At 41.0% G+C, this 21262-nt stretch overlaps 1 protein-coding gene across 1 annotated transcript; it reads left to right on the forward strand.

The window, feature by feature from the left end:
• Nucleotides 1-960: 960 nt before the first annotated feature.
• ngdn (neuroguidin, EIF4E binding protein) lies at nt 961-4496 on the forward strand. Its single transcript, XM_052114499.1, is given in 12 exon segments — nt 961-978; nt 1171-1230; nt 2213-2284; nt 2380-2403; nt 2406-2522; nt 2660-2744; nt 2863-2915; nt 3029-3140; nt 3556-3654; nt 3657-3725; nt 3984-4147; nt 4407-4496. Coding segments are annotated over 12 exon segments (963 nt in total).
• Nucleotides 4497-21262: the final 16766 nt, after the last annotated feature.

The following is a 21262-nucleotide window of genomic DNA, read 5'->3' on the forward strand; positions in this document are numbered from 1 at the left end:
TGGATGTGCATCCCACAAATCTCCATCAACTGCAAGATGCTATCCTATCAATATGGGCCAACATTTCTAAAGAATGCTTTCAGCACCTTGTTGAATCAATGCCACGTAGAATTAAGGCAGTTCTGAAGGCGAAAGGGGGTCAAACACAGTATTAGTATGGTGTTATAATCCTTTAGGTGAGTGTATATATAACTTAAATATAACATGCAGAATAAAATTATTAACAAGATCGAAACTTGCGCTTTAAAAATAAACGTCTTGAGGTTCATTTAAAAATTATTTATCATCATTATCTGTAGAGATGGCTGCCAGTAACAGGCAGAGGATGACAAAGAAGTGAAGAACCCAGGTGCTGTTTATTTACATGAAGCATGAAAATAACATGACTACAAAAACATAAACATAGACTTGACTTGACTTGACTTGACTTGACTTGACTTGACTTGACTTCCAAACAATGTTAAATAAACACTGTACCTGACAATGGACAATGGCAAACATGAGGCTTAAATACTTGGACAAGGGAGAAACATGACAATGTTAGCCAATGACAAGACAGAACTGATAATATGGTTGCAAGACAATAAACCAATGAAAGCAAGACACATGAACAAGGAGGGAAACATGAAATCACATGGCCAGGGGACATTTCTGAAAATGTTCTCTAACAAGTAAGCTAAAAGACCATCTCTTCCGTTTTACTTTCTTTTTATGGATCCCCCTGAATGTATGTTTATGTTCTGTTACATGTTTTCAATGAAGAACTTTTTTAAAGGAACACGTTGTCACTCGAGAAATCAAAAGCAGTTTTTACGTGTTTTCGCTTGTTGTCAAACTATGTGACTGACAGAAGAATGAGAACAATAAATAATAGAGCGGTGATGAAGACTCGGACCAAGTTGTGGAGATTCACTTTGGTTTCTGTCCCTACGTGCTATCCATAGACATGGTAAAACCAAGATGGCGGCTACTACTGCTGTGAATGAGAAATCTTTCATTATTTGAATGTATAATTAAAGCGAGTGAGATCCCTTATTGTGTCACTTTATGGCATCAACTTTTAATTGTTAAATATGGTCAATTTACTCCAACCTACAATCGCTAACATGCTGCTATTTTTCTCTCTTTATTATCTCAAAATGATTAAACTGATATCCTCGTCTTTTTCAGCATCTTATTGCCAGTGATCTACCCACTGCTGTGCGGTTACTGAACGGTCTCACAACAGGTGTGTACTTCACAACTAGGGTTGCCACTTTTGAAGTTGAGTCAGAGAATCACATCCTCAACAGTTTTAGCAATAAATGCGTTAAGAGTTAATATTAATACACCTTTTATATATTCCTAACCCATGACTTGATTTGGCACCATTTGTGGACTTTTCAGACAGCACACCGTAGGCTAATTTTCTAACTTATATCAATGTTAAATTAGCGATCTGGAACGATTTCACCGTGATGCCATCTGACCAGCTTAAATACGGGACAAATTGCGTCCCATATTTTTACGGGAGGAGTAGCAACCCTATTCACAACATTCTATTTTACATTGTGTGTACTAGATATGACATTACATGGGCAACCGTAGCCTACTTACAAATACCATTGTTACTACAGGATAAGAATAATACCATTAATACTGGATCTTCAAATTACTGCATATTTCTGCCATTTTTATGACACTGGTGAATAATTTAAAGTAATTGTAGTAAAAACCAGGGACTAAAAAGAGTTCAAGGAAAGAAAACGAACGAAATTTTTGGCAGGACATAACCGAAACGAGAACAAAGCGATGTTCAGTTGTTCTGGTAATCCGTTATAACTGGTTAATTTTGTTCCATTTTTATTTTTATTTTTTATTAATCCAAAGGCCACAGGACATTTTTGGAACTTCAGCACTTCATCTTGCCTATAAAATGAAACGTGTGCTTTGATCCTGAAGGAAACCCTAATTGCCCGTTGTGGATGGACTATTGGTATTTCACCCACACTTGGCACAGAGTAATGTAAGTTTAAAAAAAACTTACATTTAGTTCTAATCAGTTTTTAACAACATAAAAATGCTGTTTTGTTTTAAAGCGAACCAGAATGAAAAACATTTCGTTTTTAGTCCCTGGTAAAAACGGTTATCTTTGGGTTAGAAATAAAAGATAGAGAAAAAAATGTGAGTGATAGGTGTTGGTGTTTGTTTTTATTATCATTATTATTTTCAGATTGCGTCAATAACGAGCCATGTACGGGACCTTATAAAGAACGTCAGAGAGAAAGCTTTTCAAACATCTAAGGTAGAACTATTACCCCAAATAAATAGTTATTATAGAATAAATAGGTATTACCCCAAGAAACCTTTCCAGTGACACTTATCATACTTTATGTCTAGGGTTCGTCTTTTCTGGACTTGAGATAAATGGTAATATGCTACTGTTTTACTTGCAAGACATTACACATTTGATGAGTTTAAAGACAGAGGGAGAAAGTCTAAAGGACAACAGCGCCACCCTCAGGCTGGTCACCATTAGGACGGTAGGACTCCTTTAAATGAATGCAATTAAATGCATTTATGTATTACATTTGTATGATTTTAGATTGTACATTTTAAAGATGTCTATTCTAAAATAGTAGATGTTTCTCTCCCTTTATTTATATATTTTTTTACATAGGTTCTGGAGAAAATGCATCCCCTTGATCAAAAGCTGAAATATCAGATTGATAAATGAGTGCGGACAGCAGTCACAGGCAGCCTCAGTACATCTTTTATTCTTACACTACAGCACTGGACACAACATAGTGTTAACCATGCTGTTACATGCATAAAACATGTTTATTACAAGCTCATTTGACTTTATGATGGTGTTTCTTTCAGCTGAAAACTACACTCTGCACTTTTGTCTTAATCCTCAGAATCTGGCCAGCAAGGTAAGCTCCTAGTTATTATAGTGCTGTCCATTGGTTTACAAAGAAGTCTGCTTAATGGAAAGGTGTAAGTAAATATAATATAATGTATATATACATTTCTTCCACATACATAGCTCAGTGAATCAGATGAGGATGATGATAGAGAAAAGACAAATGCATCTGGGTTAAAAGAGCCCTCAGCCAGGAGGATATATGTACCTCCTCGAATTGCTCCGATGCATTATGGCAAGCTCTTCAATTTTCTAGCAATTTACTTTGATTTTTAAAAAGTGTAAATGAGTATTAAAGTCAACATGAAGTCAAAATGGATCCAATTTACTTTATTAATACATGCTGGTCTTATTGTTTCCAATACATTTTAAATATTATTCCTATAAATTTTTCTCTCTCATAAAAATGTAATATAAATACCCGGCTCCATTCCGGTATGGAACACCAACTTTTCCTGATCCAGTGAATATCTGGTGGATAAAATCAAGTCCTGTCCTACTTTTTTCTGTTTTTCAATACCCTGTTTTAATCAGATCATGTTACCAAGACAAAATAGTTTGTGAATGCATTCATCCCGGATTTTAATGTAAATACATGATTTTAGTGATAGTTTACATTCATTCCCAAACACTTCTCGGTCTATACATAGATGGAGACATAACAGAAACAGACAGGAAATAGGAGCTTGTTGATAAACAGAGGAGAGTGGCACTTCTTAGCTCTGTAATCTAGGAACTCCAGCAGCAATACATGCTCCTGAGGAGATCAGAGACTGCAGAGACTTCCAGACAGAACGGGAGAGCAAAGAGGAGCAGCACAGTTACATGTTGTAAAGGTTTATGGAAGGCAGACTGACAATTATTAGTTTACTTGTTAAAGGGATATTTCACCTAAAAATTTAAATTTTCTCACAATCATACACTGGGAGATGCATGAGGGTGAATAAAAGATGAGAGAATTGTCATTGTTGGGTGAACTAACCCTATAATAATCTCTTCAGCTCTCGGATATTAGTCAATACAGAAGTCTGCTCTTACAGTAAATTGTTCAGTAAATAAGCATTTATTGATGTTTCAGATGGTCATTTCTTAATACTATTGACTATTGAGTCCATGATGGTCCGTCTGAACATGACACGTGAGCAGAGGATCAGGAAGAGAGGCTTGGTGGGAATGACATCACAGCTGGGTAACATCACACGATTCAGTGACATCACTATTCTGACATGTGGAGAAGCACAGGCGAGCTGGACAGTGGTGCCATGGGAAGTTTTGTTACAGTTATTATAATAAATACAGTGCAATTACATAAAGGTATGTAACATTAAATGCATGTATTTGCTCTAAACATGAATTCATTGTTCTTTAAATCCTTCATGTGAATAACCTATGACCCACAGGATGCGAGATGCAACATGCCTGATAACCTATGATCCTTCATTTTAGGAAACATTATTTAAATGTTCTGAATATTCTGAATGCATTTTCTCTCTTTTGGCAGGACATTGATAATCCAAAACCCAAGAAAAAGAAATTGATGAATAAAATGAAATAAAAAAAGTTATTTTTTTTATTATTTCAGTTTTCATAAAAAACAAGTAGAACCTCTGATGCAAAGGAGAAATCTGCAATGAATTTCAAAATTTTTGTAGTGTTTTTTTTTTCCTTCAGAATTATGAATACATTTGCAATTGGGATAATTTATTGGAGTTTTTTTTTATTTTTTTATAAACCAAACAGTGAATGGGTGGCAACATTTTGAAGCTCTAAAATCCACATAAGGGCAACATAAAAGTACTACAGACGACTTTGGTGTTTTAATCCATTTCTTCTGAAGTGATATGATAGGTGTGGGTGAGAAACAGATCAATATTGAAGTCTTTTTTTTCTATAAATTCTCCTCCCTGCTCAATCTCAACTTTCCTTTCATATTCTTTGTGCAAATTGCCCCCTGCTGGCCAGGGAGGAGAATTTGTCATTAAAAATTACTTGAAAAATGTTTCTCACCCATACCTATCATGTGTCAACTCAAGTCAACCTTGATTTATAGAGCACATTTAAAAACAACAGAAGTTGACACAAAATGTATAAAAACAGATTGATTTAAAAAGTTAAATATAAAACAATGAAATTAATAAAAACATTTAAATACAACATCATGTATTAATCCATTTCAGCCTATTCAATGACCATTTCAATAGCCACAGAATAAAAATATGTTATTAAAGATGATTTAAAAATGGCTAATAATGAAGCTGACCACCTCACATGGAAAGGGAGACTATTCCATAGATTAGGACCTATCACAGAAAAGACACCGTCACCCTTAGATCTTAGCGGTAATGAGGAACCATCAATAGAAGTTGATCAGAAGACCTGAGCGCTCTGCTGGGGGAGTAGGGGTGTAGAAGGTTACTGATATATTGGGGCGCTAGACCAGATAGTGCCTTGTAGACAAAATTAGAATTTTTAAATTGACCCTGAATTTCACAGGAAGCCAGTGTAGAGATGCTAAATCCGGGGAAATTTGATCCCTTTTTCTTGCAGTTAAAAGCCTAGCTGCCGCGTTTTGAACTAGCTGAAGGTGAGATAACGCAGTTTGGGGTAGACCAATGTACAATGAGTTGCATTAGTCTAACCTTGATGAAAAAATAGTGAGTGAATCACAATTTCCAAGTCCTTATTGGAAAGATTGATCTCAGGTGGAAAAAGCTACCCTTGATAACAGCACTGATCTGCTTTTTGAAAAGTAATGATGAGTCTAAAATCACTCCAAGAGTCCTCACATGATCTTGTACATTCGATGACAGACCTTACTGGGCAACCAGGCCAGGTAAGGAGGACATGGAGGAACCTAAAATCAGAACTTCGGTTTTGCTTTCATTTAATTGTAAGGAATTGTTTGCCAGACAATGTTTAATATCTTTGAAAAAATTTAGGGCATTCTCAGATGTACAGTTCATGGTGAAGGGTCAAAATCCATTGGCTCTTCAGATATATCAATACATTATATATATATATATATATATATATATATATATATATATATATATATATACAGTGAGGAAAATAAGTATTTGAACACCCTGCTATTTTGCAAGTTCTCCCACTTAGAAATCATGGAGGGTCTGAAATTGTCATCGTAGGTGCATGTCCACTGTGAGAGACATAATCTAAAAAAAAAATCCAGAAATCACAATGTATGATTTTTTAACTATTTATTTGTATGATACAGCTGCAAATAAGTATTTGAACACCTGAGAAAATCAATGTTAATATTTGGTACAGTAGCCTTTGTTTGCAATTACAGAGGTCAAACGTTTCCTGTAGTTTTTCACCAGGTTTGCACACACTGCAGGAGGGATTTTGGCCCACTCCTCCACACAGATCTTCTCTAGATCAGTCAGGTTTCTGGGCTGTCGCTGAGAAACACGGAGTTTGAGCTCCCTCCAAAGATTCTCTATTGGGTTTAGGTCTGGAGACTGGCTAGGCCACGCCAGAACCTTGATATGCTTCTTACAGAGCCACTCCTTGGTTATCCTGGCTGTGCGCTTGGGTCATTGTCATGTTGGAAGACCCAGCCTCGACCCATCTTCAATGCTCTAACTGAGGGAAGGAGGTTGTTCCCCAAAATCTCGCAATACATGGCCCCGGTCATCCTCTCCTTAATACAGTGCAGTCAGCCCTGTCCCATGTGCAGAAAAACACCCCCAAAGCATGACGCTACCACCCCCATGCTTCACAGTAGGGATGGTGTTCTTGGGATGGTACTCATCATTCTTCTTCCTCCAAACACGGTTAGTGGAATTATGACCAAAATGTTATATTTTGGTCTCATCTGACCACATGACTTTCTCCCATGACTCCTCTGGATCATCCAAATGGTCATTGGCAAACTTAAGACGGGCCTTGACATGTGCTGGTTTAAGCAGGGGAACCTTCCGTGCCATGCATGATTTCAAACCATGACGTCTTAGTGTATTACCAACAGTAACCTTGGAAACGGTGGTCCCAGCTCTTTTCAGGTCATTGACCAGCTCCTCCCCTGTAGTTCTGGGCTGATTTCTCACCTTTCTTAGGATCATTGAGACCCCACGAGGTGAGATCTTGCATGGAGCCCCAGTCCGAGGGAGATTGACAGTCATGTTTAGCTTCTTCCATTTTCTAATGATTGCTCCAACAGTGGACCTTTTTTCACCAAGCTGCTTGGCAATTTCCCGTAGCCCTTTCCAGCCTTGTGGAGGTGTACAATTTTGTCTCTAGTGTCTTTGGACAGCTCTTTGGTCTTGGCCATGTTAGTAGTTGGATTCTTACTGATTGTATGGGGTGGACAGGTGTCTTTATGCAGCTAACGACCTCAAACAGGTGCATCTAATTTAGGATAATAAATGGAGTGGAGTTGGACATTTTAAAGGCAGACTAACAGGTCTTTGAGGGTCAGAATTCTAGCTGATAGACAGGTGTTCAAATACTTATTTGCAGCTGTATCATACAAATAAATAGTTAAAAAATCATACATTGTGATTTCTGGATTTTTTTTTTTTTTGATTATGTCTCTCACAGTGGACATGCACCTACGATGACAATTTCAGACCCCTCCATGATTTCCAAGTGGGAGAACTTGCAAAATAGCAGGGTGTTCAAATACTTATTTTCCTCACTGTATATATATCTATCTATCTCCTTTTACATCAATATCTATCTGTATTCTGTTGCTTAACTTCTTTAATCAAGTGATGAATTAACTATATGCATGATCACATAATCAATTCTATTTTCTTATGCATAATTGAAATATACTTTGAATCATATGTGTGTTGAATGTTAATTAGTCTCTTTTAGGAACATTCCAGAGTCTCTCTGTCCTGCACGTCGGCTGAAGGTCTTTTGGGGATAAGCTTATTTGTGACGCTCTCCAGCCTCTCAGGGGAGGGGTCAGGGGAATGCGTTAAACATGTGTTCCAGATGTATTCTGTGTTTGATTGTTACCTTTCCATGACTAATTATATGGTTTAAAGTCCTATGTAATAACACCTGAATAGTAGAAGTGTGATTTTCTCTTATTATTTCTTTAGGGAAGAAATGTATGTTATTTCAACCCTCTCCTCTGCCCGAGGAGTGAATATTTTATCTCTGTTTTGGTTCAAATGGCCTGATAATGTGTGCTCTGGCTCTCTTGTGCCCAGAGAAGAACTGTCGTTCGTCAGTGTTTTGTGTGTGCGTTTGACCTTCTACCCAGTTTTTGAACCAGGAATGCACACCAGGCCGACTCGAAGACGCCCCGCGACCATCTGCGAGGTCACTTCAGACGTAAATCTCGGGCGCGGACGACAAGTGCGCTGATTAATGTTGATAGGCCATTTAACTATCTATATGTTGTGACTTTATGTTCTTTTAGCCAATCAGGAGTAAAATAATGGAATGTACGTCCTTGCAAATGGTATAATTGATGTAAGATTTTGTGTAAGGTACGAGTTAGCTTTCGATCTCCTCGTGAGGCTTTGCCGCTGGCTCTACCAATTTCACTGCAAACTATTCTTCAGTAAATTTTGATTCTTTAATTGAATTTCCCGACTCCTGGTTTTCTTTCTCCATATCTGGTCCGGGTCACAACTGTTATACCCCTAACAGTTTGGTGGAGGATTCGGCGGGCAATCACTCCGTGGTGACATCTCTGGCAAATCAGCAAACAAGGTAGGAAGCTTTTATTAATTGTTAGGGCTGTCTGACTGGAAGAGATTTTGAAGGGGAGCGGGAGAGCTTCACTCCGACGAGGCGAGTGAAGAGTAATTTAATTATACTATTGAGAGTATAAGTCGTCGCTGAGAGAGCTGTTAAGGGTTAAAACAGCAAACAGCGCAAGTGAAACGTGCTCTGTGGGGGGCCCAGGTGGGCATTGGTGTAGCACCACCCCGGCAGAGTGCGTCCCTGGACGGGAGGTCCAGTGGCACCGTAAACCTGCTCAATCTCTTCCACCTCAGATAGGGGTACCCCGAGCTTAGTGAATCAGGCAGTTAGGGATTCAGATATTAGGTATAAAATAAAATAAAATACAATACAATAGGGATTGTTTTGCCAGGGATGCATCAGGAGCGGTCCCAAGTAAATAAATAAATTGTGACCCGAATTGGTATGGATCAGTATATGTGACCAGGATGTTTGTGAAGAATACTTTGTGGTGTATTGTGTAGAAATCCAGTTGTTGCTGCTATAGTTAATTTATCGGCGTGAAATATTTGCTGCTAAAATCTTTTCGGTAGTGATTTTCAACTGTGACCAAGAAAAATGACTGATAAAGGGAATTTTCTGAGTAGTTCTGACCAAAACGAGCAGGGCACACGCTGTAAACAGCTCTGCTCTGACGAGCTCAAATCAAAGAAATGTGCACAACTCATTAAGAAAATGGTCAGTCAGGGGTTTGATTCTGATTGGAAAGTCATGCAGCAGATTGACTGGCTGCAGAACAAAAAAGACGGTGATAGGGCCAAATATCTATCCGTGTTTGCCTATTCATGGATTTGTAAACTGGGTGGTATACCTTTAAGCCATGAAAAGGCAATTCCAAATATGATGGACGGATGGTCTAGTTTGATTGCCCAGCGTGATAGAGTGGCAAAAATTATTGGGCAGGAAGTCGGCTGTGATCTGTGTAGTTTGAGTAAGGGTTCCGAGGCTGTTTGTGAAAAAGCAGAAAATATGAAATGTTATAAGATTTTCTGGGAAAGTGTGTGTGTGTGCTCTCAGCTTGCCTGACAGAAAAACAAATGCAGTTCTATTTTGATAGCAGGGAACACTGAGACACTTTATCAGTGATCAAGGCCAAAGAGCGTTCAGTCTCAGTCACCATTCACTTTCATTGAAAAAAAAAAAAAAAAACACAATGAAGATGAATGTGGTCTGAGGTGATCAGTCTCTAGCAATCTTCTTAACATTTCATTTTGTATTCCAGCTAGCCGATGATGAGTGTGAGGGATGCCTTATTTTGATTGACACGGGCGCGACTGTATCAATTACAGATCTCGATCTTGAGATCACTTCTGAAACTTTGTACATAGAAGGTCTAAATGGCACAAATGTATATCATAAATCTGTTCCTGTCCCTCTAACCATTTCTAACTCTGAAAAAGTATATTGGACTGAATTTTGGGTAGGGAGAAATACTGTAGGGACTCTAATCGGTGTTGACATTCTGAAAGAACTCGAAGCTGATGTTTTGCTTTCTCAAGATAAGCTAGTGCTTGGCTGCAATGAAACAATTCGCTTATCTCAGAGTGGCCCCCACCATGAGCAGAGATGTGCAGTGGCTGAACCTGCTAGTCTAGCTGAGACTCGCTCTGAGTGGAAGTTTATAATTTCCAAATTTCCTGATGTATGGGCAAAAGATAAATATGATTGTGGTTTAGCACAGATTCAGCCACTGAGCATCCCAGGTCCTTTGCATGAAGCCAAAAGACAATATCCTTTGAAAAATGATGCTCGAGAGGGGGCTGACACTGTTGTAGATGAATTATGCAAACGGGGGATTGTGATTCCCTGTGCCTCTCCCACTAACTCTCCCATGTGGCCTGTCAAAAAGCCAGATGGGAGCTGGCGTTTGACCATTGATTACACTTCTCTGAATTCAGTGTCTGAGAAAATGCACCCTCTGGTGGCCAACCCCGCAACTATCCTACATGAGATAGGATCTGAACATTGTCTTTTTACTGCATTAGACATTTCTAATGGTTTTTGGACTTGTCCCCTAGCCAAGGAGGACCAAGGCAGATTTGCTTTCACCAGCAGGGGTCGCCAATGGACATGGAGTCGTTTGCCACAAGGTTTCTGCAACTCACCCACACTGTTTCATCAGGTATTAGCATCCTTCATCGATCCGGTAAGAAAACAAATTGAATATGACGGATCTGTTGTCCTACCATATGTGTATGACATTTTAATTGCTAGTCCAACCAAGTTCAAACATTTGACTGCTGTACAGACTGTTTTGAATGCCCTCCAAAACGGGGGATTCAAAGTGAACTTGAAGAAAGCACAGCTAGCACTGCCTGAAGTGACTTATTTGGGGCAAATTGTGGGTGTGCACGGCAGACGCATCACTCCTGAACGAGTTAAAGCTATCATTGAACTTCCAAAACCAAACACGGTTACTGGTCTAAGGCAAGTAATGGGTCTTTTGAATTATTGCCGCCAGTATGTTTCTGAATACACTGAACTTTCTAAACCACTCAGAGGCGCTGAAAGGAGGAAAACCTGGATCGGAGCTGATCGACTGGACTGAGGAGATGGAGGAGGCGTTTGTGAGTATCAAAGAAACACTTGCTTCCTCCCCAGCATTACGTCATGCCGATGCCAGCAGGCCGTTCCATCTATGGACATGGGTGGGAACTCGATCCTATTCAGCGGCCCTGGGTCAAAGGGTTCCAGGAAGAAACTCCTATGGGATGGTAGGATATTATTCTGCCCCTATTCCTGTTTCAATGGCAGGACAGCATCCGTGCCTGTTGATATGCGACTGTGCAGAGTGGGCTGTAAAGATTACCGAGGACATTGTGACTCATCAGGTGATACTGCACACTAGACACCAGATTCTGAAATTGTTAACAAACACTCGTTTAGGCTCTATCTCTAATCAAAGACAAGCTAAATAGGAGGCCACTCTCTTGAGTAAAAATGTGGATATAAATATTGACATTGAAACTGCTATCAACCCTGCCTCCTTGCTTCCAGAAGAAGGAACTGCACACAGCTGTGCCCGACTGATCGAGACGGACAGCCAGAGCCCTCTTCAATCTGAACCACTTTCTGATGCCATGAAGCTGTTCGTGGACGGTTCCAGCTTTCATGAACAGAGAAAACACTTCACTGGCTGGGCTGTTGTAAATGAACATGGTGAAACTGTTGACTGTGGTTCTCTTTCAGGAGGAGGGGCTCAAGTGGCCGAGCTGGTCGCATTGACACGAGCATTGCAGTATGGCCAGGGGAAATGAATCAATGTTTACACTGACAGCCGTTATGCATATGGTGCTGTTCATGACTTCGGTCCTGTGTGGAGACGCAGAGGATTTCTAACCACTGCCAGTCTGCCGATCTCTCATCAACAGCAGGTAAAAGAACTTATGAATGCCTGTGATCTTCCTGCAACAGGAGCAGTTATCAAAGTCACTGGACATGCAACGGACAATTCTCCTGAGGCCACAGGAAACCGAGCTGCTGACACAGCTGCCAGAGAGGCTGCAACACGGACTGAGACTTGCGTGAGTGTTATGGCTCTTGCTCCTCAGGAGAGTGAGACCCCCAGAGACCTTTTTAAACTCTATGATGAGGATGACCCTGAAGAGATAGAACAATGGACAAAATTAGGAGCTCAGAAAAACGCAGAAGGACTGTGGAAATTTAATGAGCGTTTTGTTTGTCCTGTTTCTGCTAGAACTGAACTAATGTCTTTGTATCATGGTTTGGCACATGCAGGTCCTGAAAAACTACATGCAATGATTTCCAAAACCTGGTGGTGGCCACGACTGAGGGCTTCTTGCAATGATTTTTGTAAGAGATGTCTAGTATGCCTTAAGGTTAATTCTTCTAAGCTGAAAATTCCCTTAGGACATGCCCCTCGACCTCAAGGGCCGTGGACCCACCTCCAAATTGATTTCATAGGTCCACTGCCCCCTAGTGTAGGTTTTACATACATTCTAATGATTGTTGATGTGTTTTCCAGATGGGTTGAGGCATTTCCATTGAGAAACTGCACCGCAGATGCAACCGCCAAGATTATGTTGAATGAAGTTTTCCCAAGATGGGGTTTGCCCTTACAAATTGATTCAGATCAGGGTACACATTTTACTGGGAAGGTGATGAAAAATGTCATGAAGTTGATGGGGTGAGGCAACACTTTCACATTCCATTTAGGCCCCAATCTAGCGGATCTATTGAACGCACTAATCGTACGCTTAAAACTTCATTGAGAAAGAGATTGTTGGAGTGGGGGAAAGGGTGGCATGCAGCTGTCCCAGCGATTTTGTTAAGCATGAGAGCCAGCCCTAACAAGACTACACAGCTCAGCCCTTTTGAGGTAATGACAGGTCGCTACATGCGGCTGCCCTGGGATGTCCCCTTGCAACATGAGGGACCATCCGGGCCTTTGAAAGACGCTTTACAAAATTATGTGAAAGCTTTGGATGACAGTCTGCGAGACACACGGGTTAGTGTTAGCACACGACAAGCAGATCGAGATAATGTTGAGCAAAAAGACATGCTTGCTTTGCCTGAAATAGGTGACAATGTAATGTTACAGCGGGAGATAGTTTCCCCCTTAGGTCCGAAATTTGATGGGCCTTATCAGGTGGTATTGACCACTAACACCTCTGTTCTACTGGACAGGGGGGTTTTGGGTACAGTATGGAGACACTGGTCACAGGTGAAACCACTTGAAAAGTGTAACAACTTACTCCCCTGGGATCATTAAATGTCTGTTGTGTATGTTAAAATTCTAGAATTCTAGAACAAATGTTTTATCATTACAGATGGCTGAATCCGACGACATACTGAAGCTGCTAATTCTTCAAGAAGAAGTGCGTAGTGAGAGATGACTGAAAGTGAAACGAGCTTTCATCCGATTGGTACTTCCGCTCTCGTGGGTATTTTTAATTCTGATCGCTTTATCATTTTTGATGTGGATTCAAATTTCAATTTGGACAGGGAGATTCCATGCGTTTTCAACTCATTGGGATTGCGAGGAGATCGATAACCGTCCATCATGGGTACAATACCCATGTCTAAATTCAACTGAGGGTCTAAATTTAATTCCGACCATGTACCAAAAGGTTCGTTGTTATCGTCTGGACGGAAATGAGACAGTGACCTATTGGCTTGGTCACTCCCCAAATTATCCTGATACTACCCTCATTATGCAAAAAGGTCGGTGGATGAGGAGTGGAGGTGTTGACCTGTTTGAAGGAGATTTCAGTTCAATGAGCTGGATCCCTGACCACATAGCTCGTGAAAACATGAGTGCATGCTCTATACGAATGGATATGGTTAATCGATATTTGTTAAAATCTAGAAAAGGTGAGAGTAGAGCAGAACAAAGGAGGCGTCAGGTAGCAGATGTGAATGACTCCCACATGATTTTAGGTGGAAAAGCAGTGAAACTTCCGTTATACCCAAGTGCTCCTGATCCTCGCCACATCATGTCATACTATTTTCCCAAAGCTAAGAATGAACTTGGTTACAACAAAGTCATTAAAGATGTAGCCCAAAGCTATATATACAGCAATATTGTGATTAGAGAAGAACTGGGGTCTGATGAGTATCAAACAGCAATAAATGATAAGGATTTGATGAGATGGGGAGTGTTAGACCCAACTAAATGCCACATGATCCGATGGGACACTAATAGGGCTTACGGTGCAGTCTGTGATAGGTTAGGATGGATAGATAAAACTGACAAGGACAAGTTCGATCTGAATGGCAGTAAAAATGGTTTGCCTTCTATTAATGCTTTGTCCCTCTCTTGGCCCAGGTACACTAGATTCGATGACCCTTGAAAGGAGACTGCACATGTTGAGCGTTGTTTAGGTAAAGAAATTCAACAGTGGTTTGTTAAGATGTTTCCTCCTGGAGATGTTGATAAATGTAGAGAAATTTCTGAGAAGCTCACCTGTGTGAAGATGATGGAGATTCCCTGGGAGGTGTGTAATGCTTCTTTTGTTAAGTCAGGTTACACTTGGGCTAGTTTTTCTGATGTGTTGCACCAGTATGAGTTTGCTAGGAACCTTGCTAACAAAACTGTTTTCAACATGGATGACTTGCATGATTACCTTGAAGATAAATGTTATAATCCTACATCGATGGCTTATAATGTGACAGCATGGATGCATTTGCAAGTGTTTAAACTGAATATTGAAATGATGTACACTCGAGCAAAGACTAGTCTGGTACCTTTAAAGTATGAGGAGCTGTTGTGGGACAATTATAAATCATTTCAGGTGAGGATGTGGCCTCAGTTGTCCAATGTAGCTATTGGAGATGAGTGGTTTGACAGGGCAAAACAATTTAGACAATTTCTGAGTCCAATTCCTTCAGTACAGGAAATCAGAGATCTAGAGTCTAAGACTCCATCAAAGGACTGTGCTAAACACAGGTTGACACACCCCATGGGTCCTGCATGGCGTCCAGTTGATAAGAGTAAGAAAGCTAACGAAGCAGAGCTGTCTCTTTGTGTTGCAGAGTTGAAGCAGGAGACTGAACATTTTCCTCGGTTGAAGGCGCAAACAGCTCGGCAGAAATTTATCACTGCATTTCTGGAACAGATAAAAACTAATGATCCATTTGCAGGTTATGAGTATTTGAATTCTGTATGGCTTAAATCTAAGGGCACTCCATGGTATACTGATTCGGAACCTCCGTCTGCTATAGCAGTAGCATTGGTTTTGGCTTTTTCGGTAGGAGCAATATTTACTGACATGACGGAAACAGTGGAGGAATATGTGGAGGAGGCTTGGGAGGAGTTTGTGGCTGCGTCAGAGGATTTGGTCATGGGAGCTGTTAAATGTGTGTTATATGCTTTTGGAGCTCTTTTGGGAGTGGGTGTCCTCTGTCTGTGTGTGTGGATGTGTGTTTGTTTCTGTTTTTCTTATGTATGCAGGTCTGCTTGCAGTAACTTGAACCCTTCCGAGGAGGAGAACCGACTGAGAAAACTGACGACACGCTTGGAAGAGAAACTTAAGAAGGATAACATCCAGGCCCTGTTGTGAGTGGAAGGTGGGAGAGCCTTTGCGTGGGGACTGGGAATTTTTAGTATCCAGCATGTCCGCAATGAGGCGAAGAGACAAGTGAGACCCGTCAGGGAAGCTTGTGTTACCACTCCACCTTCCGTAGTGACCTCACTTGGTAGACCAGACGTGGCGGTATTGGACCCCACATTGGTCTAAAACGGGGGACTGAAGGGTGAGGGTCAAAATCCCTTGGCTCTTCAGATATATCAATATATATATATATATATATATATATATATATATATATATATATATATATATATATATATATATATATATATATATATATATATATATATCCTTTTATATCAATATCTATCTGTATTCTGTTGCTTAACTTCTTTAATAAAGTGATGAATTAACTATATGCATGATCACATAATCAATTCTATTTTCTTACGATAATTGAAATATACTTTGAATCATATGTGTGTTGAATGTTAATTAGTCTCTTTTAGGAACATTCCAGAGTCTCTCTGTCCTGCACGTCGGCTGAAGGTCTTTTGGGGGATAAGCTTATTTGTGACGCTCTCCAGCCTCTCAGGGGAGGGGGTCAGGGGGAATGCGTTAAACATGTGTTCTAGATGTATTCTGTGTTTGATTGTTACCTTTCCATGACTAATTATATGGTTTAAAGTCCTATGTAATAACACCTGAATAGTAGAAGTGTAATTTTCTCTTATTATTTCTTTAGGGAAGAAATGTATGTTATTTCAACCCTCTCCTCTGCCCGAGGAGTGAATATTTTTTTCTCTCTGTTTTGGTTCAAATGGCCTGATAATGTGTGCTCTGGCTCTCTTGTGCCCAGAGAAGAACTGTCGTTCGTCAGTGTTTTGTGTGTGCGTTTGACCTTCTACCCAGTTTTTGAACCAGGGATGCACACCAGGCCGACTCGAAGATGCCCCGCGACCATCTGCGAGGTCACTTCAGACGTAAATCTCGGGCGCGGACGACAAGTGCGCTTATTAATGTTGATAGGCCATTTAACTCTCTATATGTTGTGACTTTGTTCTTTTAGCCAATCAGGAGTAAAATAATGGAATGTACGTCCTTGCAAATGGTATAATTGATGTAAGATTTTGTGTAAGGTACGAGTTAGCTTTCGATCTCCTCGTGAGGCTTTGCCGCTGGCTCTACCAATTTCACTGCAAACTATTCTTCGGTAAATTTTGATTCTTTAATTGAATTTCCCGACTCCTGGTTTTCTTTCTCCATATCTGGTCCGGGTCACAACTGTTATACCCCTAACAATGGTTACACTCACTGGGGAATAAAATTCGGAATTGTCAGCATAACAGTGATAAGATATGCTTTACTTATTAAAAATAATGCTCAGAGGAAACATATACAGTGAAAATAACTAGGGTCCTAAGATCGACCCTTGAGGGACACCACACTGTAATTGAGCTTAAGTAATAGAAAAATTACCTAAATTTACAGAGAACGTCCTTTCTTTGAGATAGGATGCCAACCATATTCTAGACGATTCAGTGCTGTGCAAGTGTCTGGAACCAAACTGAAATGTAAATAATTTTACATATTAAAGAGCAACATGCAGGTTGAATTTATAACTGAATTAATACTTTATATTGTCTGCAGAGGTCTTTTAAAAACACATATGTAGAAATTACTAATGAAATCTCATTTGATGTAGAGATTTTGATGAAAATGTGCTAGGCTCTGGAATACGCCTTTCCCGCTATCAACGCGTCATATGACGTAGGGCGAGGCAAACAAAAGAGCTCGCGGTCAGCTCTCATTGTGGGTGTTGATGTAGTTAGAGCAGTACAGAAAGTTTTAGAGAAGCCATAATGGTAAATTATTGTGTTTGTGCTGGTTGCACGAATTCCAGCCTGTCAGGACATCATGTCCATCATTTTCCTTCTAGAAAAAACAAGGCTTTTCGGTCTTGAGTGCGTTTTGTGCAGGTGAAGAGAGCAGACTTCACTGCCGCGTCTGTTACCACACACTCGGTCGTTTGTGGCGCACATTTCACTCCGGAGAATTATCGACCTGGAGATTTGTTGGAGTCTCGTATGGGATTTCGGAGTAAGGACCACGTGAGGCTGATTACTGATGCTGTTCCCTCGGTGCACTCGATGGAATCAAGTCCACCGTCAAAGTGTACACCGGATTTTGGCGCGGGCTGGACTGGAGGACAAAGTGCTAACGTTAGCAGACATTCTGTGCAACGAAAACAAGGACTTAGCAGAGTAAGTCTTTTAATTATTTTAACTCTTAATTTGCTCATAATTATAGGCCTGTGGGCCATCACAGGCATGTTCGTCCACACCGGAGAACTCGGTTTCTTCACTCGCATTCATTGTAACCTGAGCTTGAATTTGACCAGACTCCCTCGCCCATCGTCACTTCCGTTTAGTGCTTTATAGACGCGGAAGTTATTTTATCACAATTTATCTCAAAATATCGTTAATGGCTAAATATATATTACTCCAGTTCAGAAAATCTAGTTGTGTTATCATCAACATACACTATGCTATATAGGGGTGTCCAACCTGCATGTTGCTCTTTAAATCATGTCAATTTGAAGCTGAATTGGCACCGAATAGTAAGAATGATACATGATATTAAAATTCCCAAGAATCAGGAGTCTACCACCACGAGACACCAGTCCAGAGAGAAAGTCCGAAAATTGTTGGATGAAGTCCTTATTAAATCTGGGAGGTCTGTACAGATGTCAATATTTAACAACTGGACCTCAAAACTGGAATACATATCCATAGGCATCATTCTGCCTTTAACTGTGGCAACACCACCTCCTAGATCGTCCTGAAGTGCATCGGGAATTTAAAAAGTCGCCTGGTGGCGTTAGATCCCCCAGGGCCATTTGTTCGCCACGATTCAGCAACGTCTCAGCGATGAATAAAACATCCAGCGGTTGTGATTAAAAAAAAAAAGTTATTCAGAATAAAAGACTTGTTCGATATTGAACGTGCATTAATGAGGGCCATCTTAATAGTGTCGACGTCCGTGTTTTGCTGTGAAATAAAAGATATGCGTTTCAGCAAGCTGAGATTATCAAAATTGACACCCGGCTTCACATCACTTTCACCAGTCGGAGGGTGACGGGGCAGCCCTCCGACCACATGGCCGGTATGTGGTGGCTGTCAGGGGAATCAGCCAGTCAGACGGGAGGTGTAATGAAAATTTCAAAACAACTAAAAAGTCGCTAGCCTATAAGATTGTCCATAAAAGTATACATTTCCTGAGGTCACTCATACTAAAACAAAAGCATTTAAAATAGGGCTGTGGAGTTAACGCATTAATAACGCACGATTAATTATACAAAAATGTACGCATTTAATCGCATGCTTGTAGTACCACCTGTTTACTCCAGAGGGCAGTAAGTGAAATTTCAGCTGTGTGAGCAACACAGTTTACACAGTGAAGAAAACAACACGTATGCGTTACTAAGGGTTCAAATGTGAACTAAGGGATCTCAATATGTGTTTAAAGATTGAGTATTAAACTATATTTAACATGACACAGTGACCTAAACATTTTATTTTTATTACACACCCGAGATGCGACACAATCATGTCTGACGCAGGTCGTATGGTAGGGTGAGTCCCGAAATTGGAAGCTTTGTCCCGCAAGTCATAAGCAGTGTCCCGCATTTAAATTTTGCTTGTATAATTTTTTATCTTTATTATTATTATTATTATTATTATTATTATTATTATTATTATTTCGGTATCATTTTATATCATCGTCCTTTAATTACAAAATCACTATAAAAAAAAAGTTAATAAGAAAACCGGAACATTCGCAGCGCAGCCTTTTTTTTCTTGCCAGAGCGGGAAAACACTGGAAAAAAACTGCAACAGAAAAATGGGTCTATTCTGAGCTCCCGAGAAGAAAAAGTGTCTTTGTTCGTATAATAAAGAATTGGAGAAAATATATCTACATGGTTAAAACCAGTTACAGGTGACCCTAAAAAAGGAGAGTGCAGGGTATGCCACCGAAGTTTCACGGACAGCTCTGCTGAAGCATTTCAGTGCCCCAAACATGACAGCTCTGATATCTTTGAGTATTCCTGTCACCAACGCGTTCGTGGAGAGGGTGTTTTCACTGATGACCGCTGCGTGGACATAGACAAGGAACTGAGCATCTGTGGACCTCATCAAAAGTGAACTCCTGGTGAAAGTGAACACCTACACCTGCCAGGAGTTCTACAGTCAAAATGAATGAGAAGGCCCTGCTTGAAGCAGCCGGATCAGACAAAAAATAAATAAATTCAAGATGCACTAAATCTGATAAGATCGCATTTAATCTTTCAAGTCTTTAATAATGGAATTGATGTGCTTATTTGGAAATATTCTTTTTAATGATTAGATTATTATTTTCACTTCATTATATTTACATTGAGTAGGTCTGAGCTGTTAAAATGAGTTCCCTATCGAGAGGTCTCTCCTATTGCGTAAGTAGCTTACGCTATGGGAAAACTCAGTTTCTCGAGAAATATTGAAGTCTTTATGTAAAACGCATTGCAGCTGCACAGCAGACAGTGATGAGCGAGGCAGCTCGGTCATTGGCTGTGCTGCGGCAACTGCTCGAACCAGTGACGGGCGACTTAGAACGCAGCGACCAATGGGGCGCGTCCCGCATTCAGCGGCTCAGAGCCTGCTGAAATTAGCATATGAGGGCTATATAATGAACGTCCCGTCATGCCAGTTCTTTTAGATTTAATCTCCTTCAGCGAAGACCTTCTCTTCGCTGGATCCTCCGGATTTTTGGAGTCTTTCGCCGCCGTCGACAAGCTTACAGCGGGACTGCTGAGAGGACGCCGGCATCTTCAGCCACCTTCAAAGCCTTCTGCTACGCCATCTGGCGCGCATCGCATATCCTTTACTGAACAAGCGTTCGCCCCCGTGACGCTTTTTAAGAGTAAAAGAGTTATTTTCCAGGCGTTGTTTCAAATGCCTTCAGCCTGCGCCTCGTGCAGAGGCCCTCTTTCCGACGGAGATCGGCACATCATCTGCACTCGCTGCCTGGGTCTGGACCACGCAGAAGCTGCACTCATTCAGGGCGGATGCCGAAGCTGTGCAGAACCACATCAGCTCTCACCGGTCGCGCATACGCCGCCGCCGGTCAAGCTGCATCAGCGCTGCATTCGATGGCGGTTCTACAAGTGTTTCAGGCCAAACTTCTCCGCTCTATGGACGAGTCTGGACCTGAACCCGACGCTTTTAAGGACCTGCGCAGTGCTACGGACGTAGCTCTGCGAGCCACAAAGGCCACCGCCCAATCCATTGGCCGGGCCATGGCTAATTTGATCGTCCTTGAGCGCCATCTGTGGCTAACGCTAACGGAGATGAAGGACGCGGATAAGGCACCCTTCCTTGACGCACCTGTCACTCCGAGCGGCCTGTTCGGACCTACGGTGAGAGATTTCACGGAGGCGCAGAAGGATTCCCAAGCTATGCATCACTTCCTGCCTAAGCGCTCCAGCTCATCTCAAAAACCGCCCCAGCAGCAGCAGCGAGCCAGGGCAGAGCCGCCCGTCTCCCAGCCGAAGAGCAGACCTGAAAAGGACGCTCGATGCTGCTCGCGTTCTGCTGGCCGA

This window comes from Xyrauchen texanus, chromosome 42 (genome assembly GCF_025860055.1).
Source record: "Xyrauchen texanus isolate HMW12.3.18 chromosome 42, RBS_HiC_50CHRs, whole genome shotgun sequence".
NCBI classification, from domain to species: domain Eukaryota; kingdom Metazoa; phylum Chordata; class Actinopteri; order Cypriniformes; family Catostomidae; genus Xyrauchen; species Xyrauchen texanus.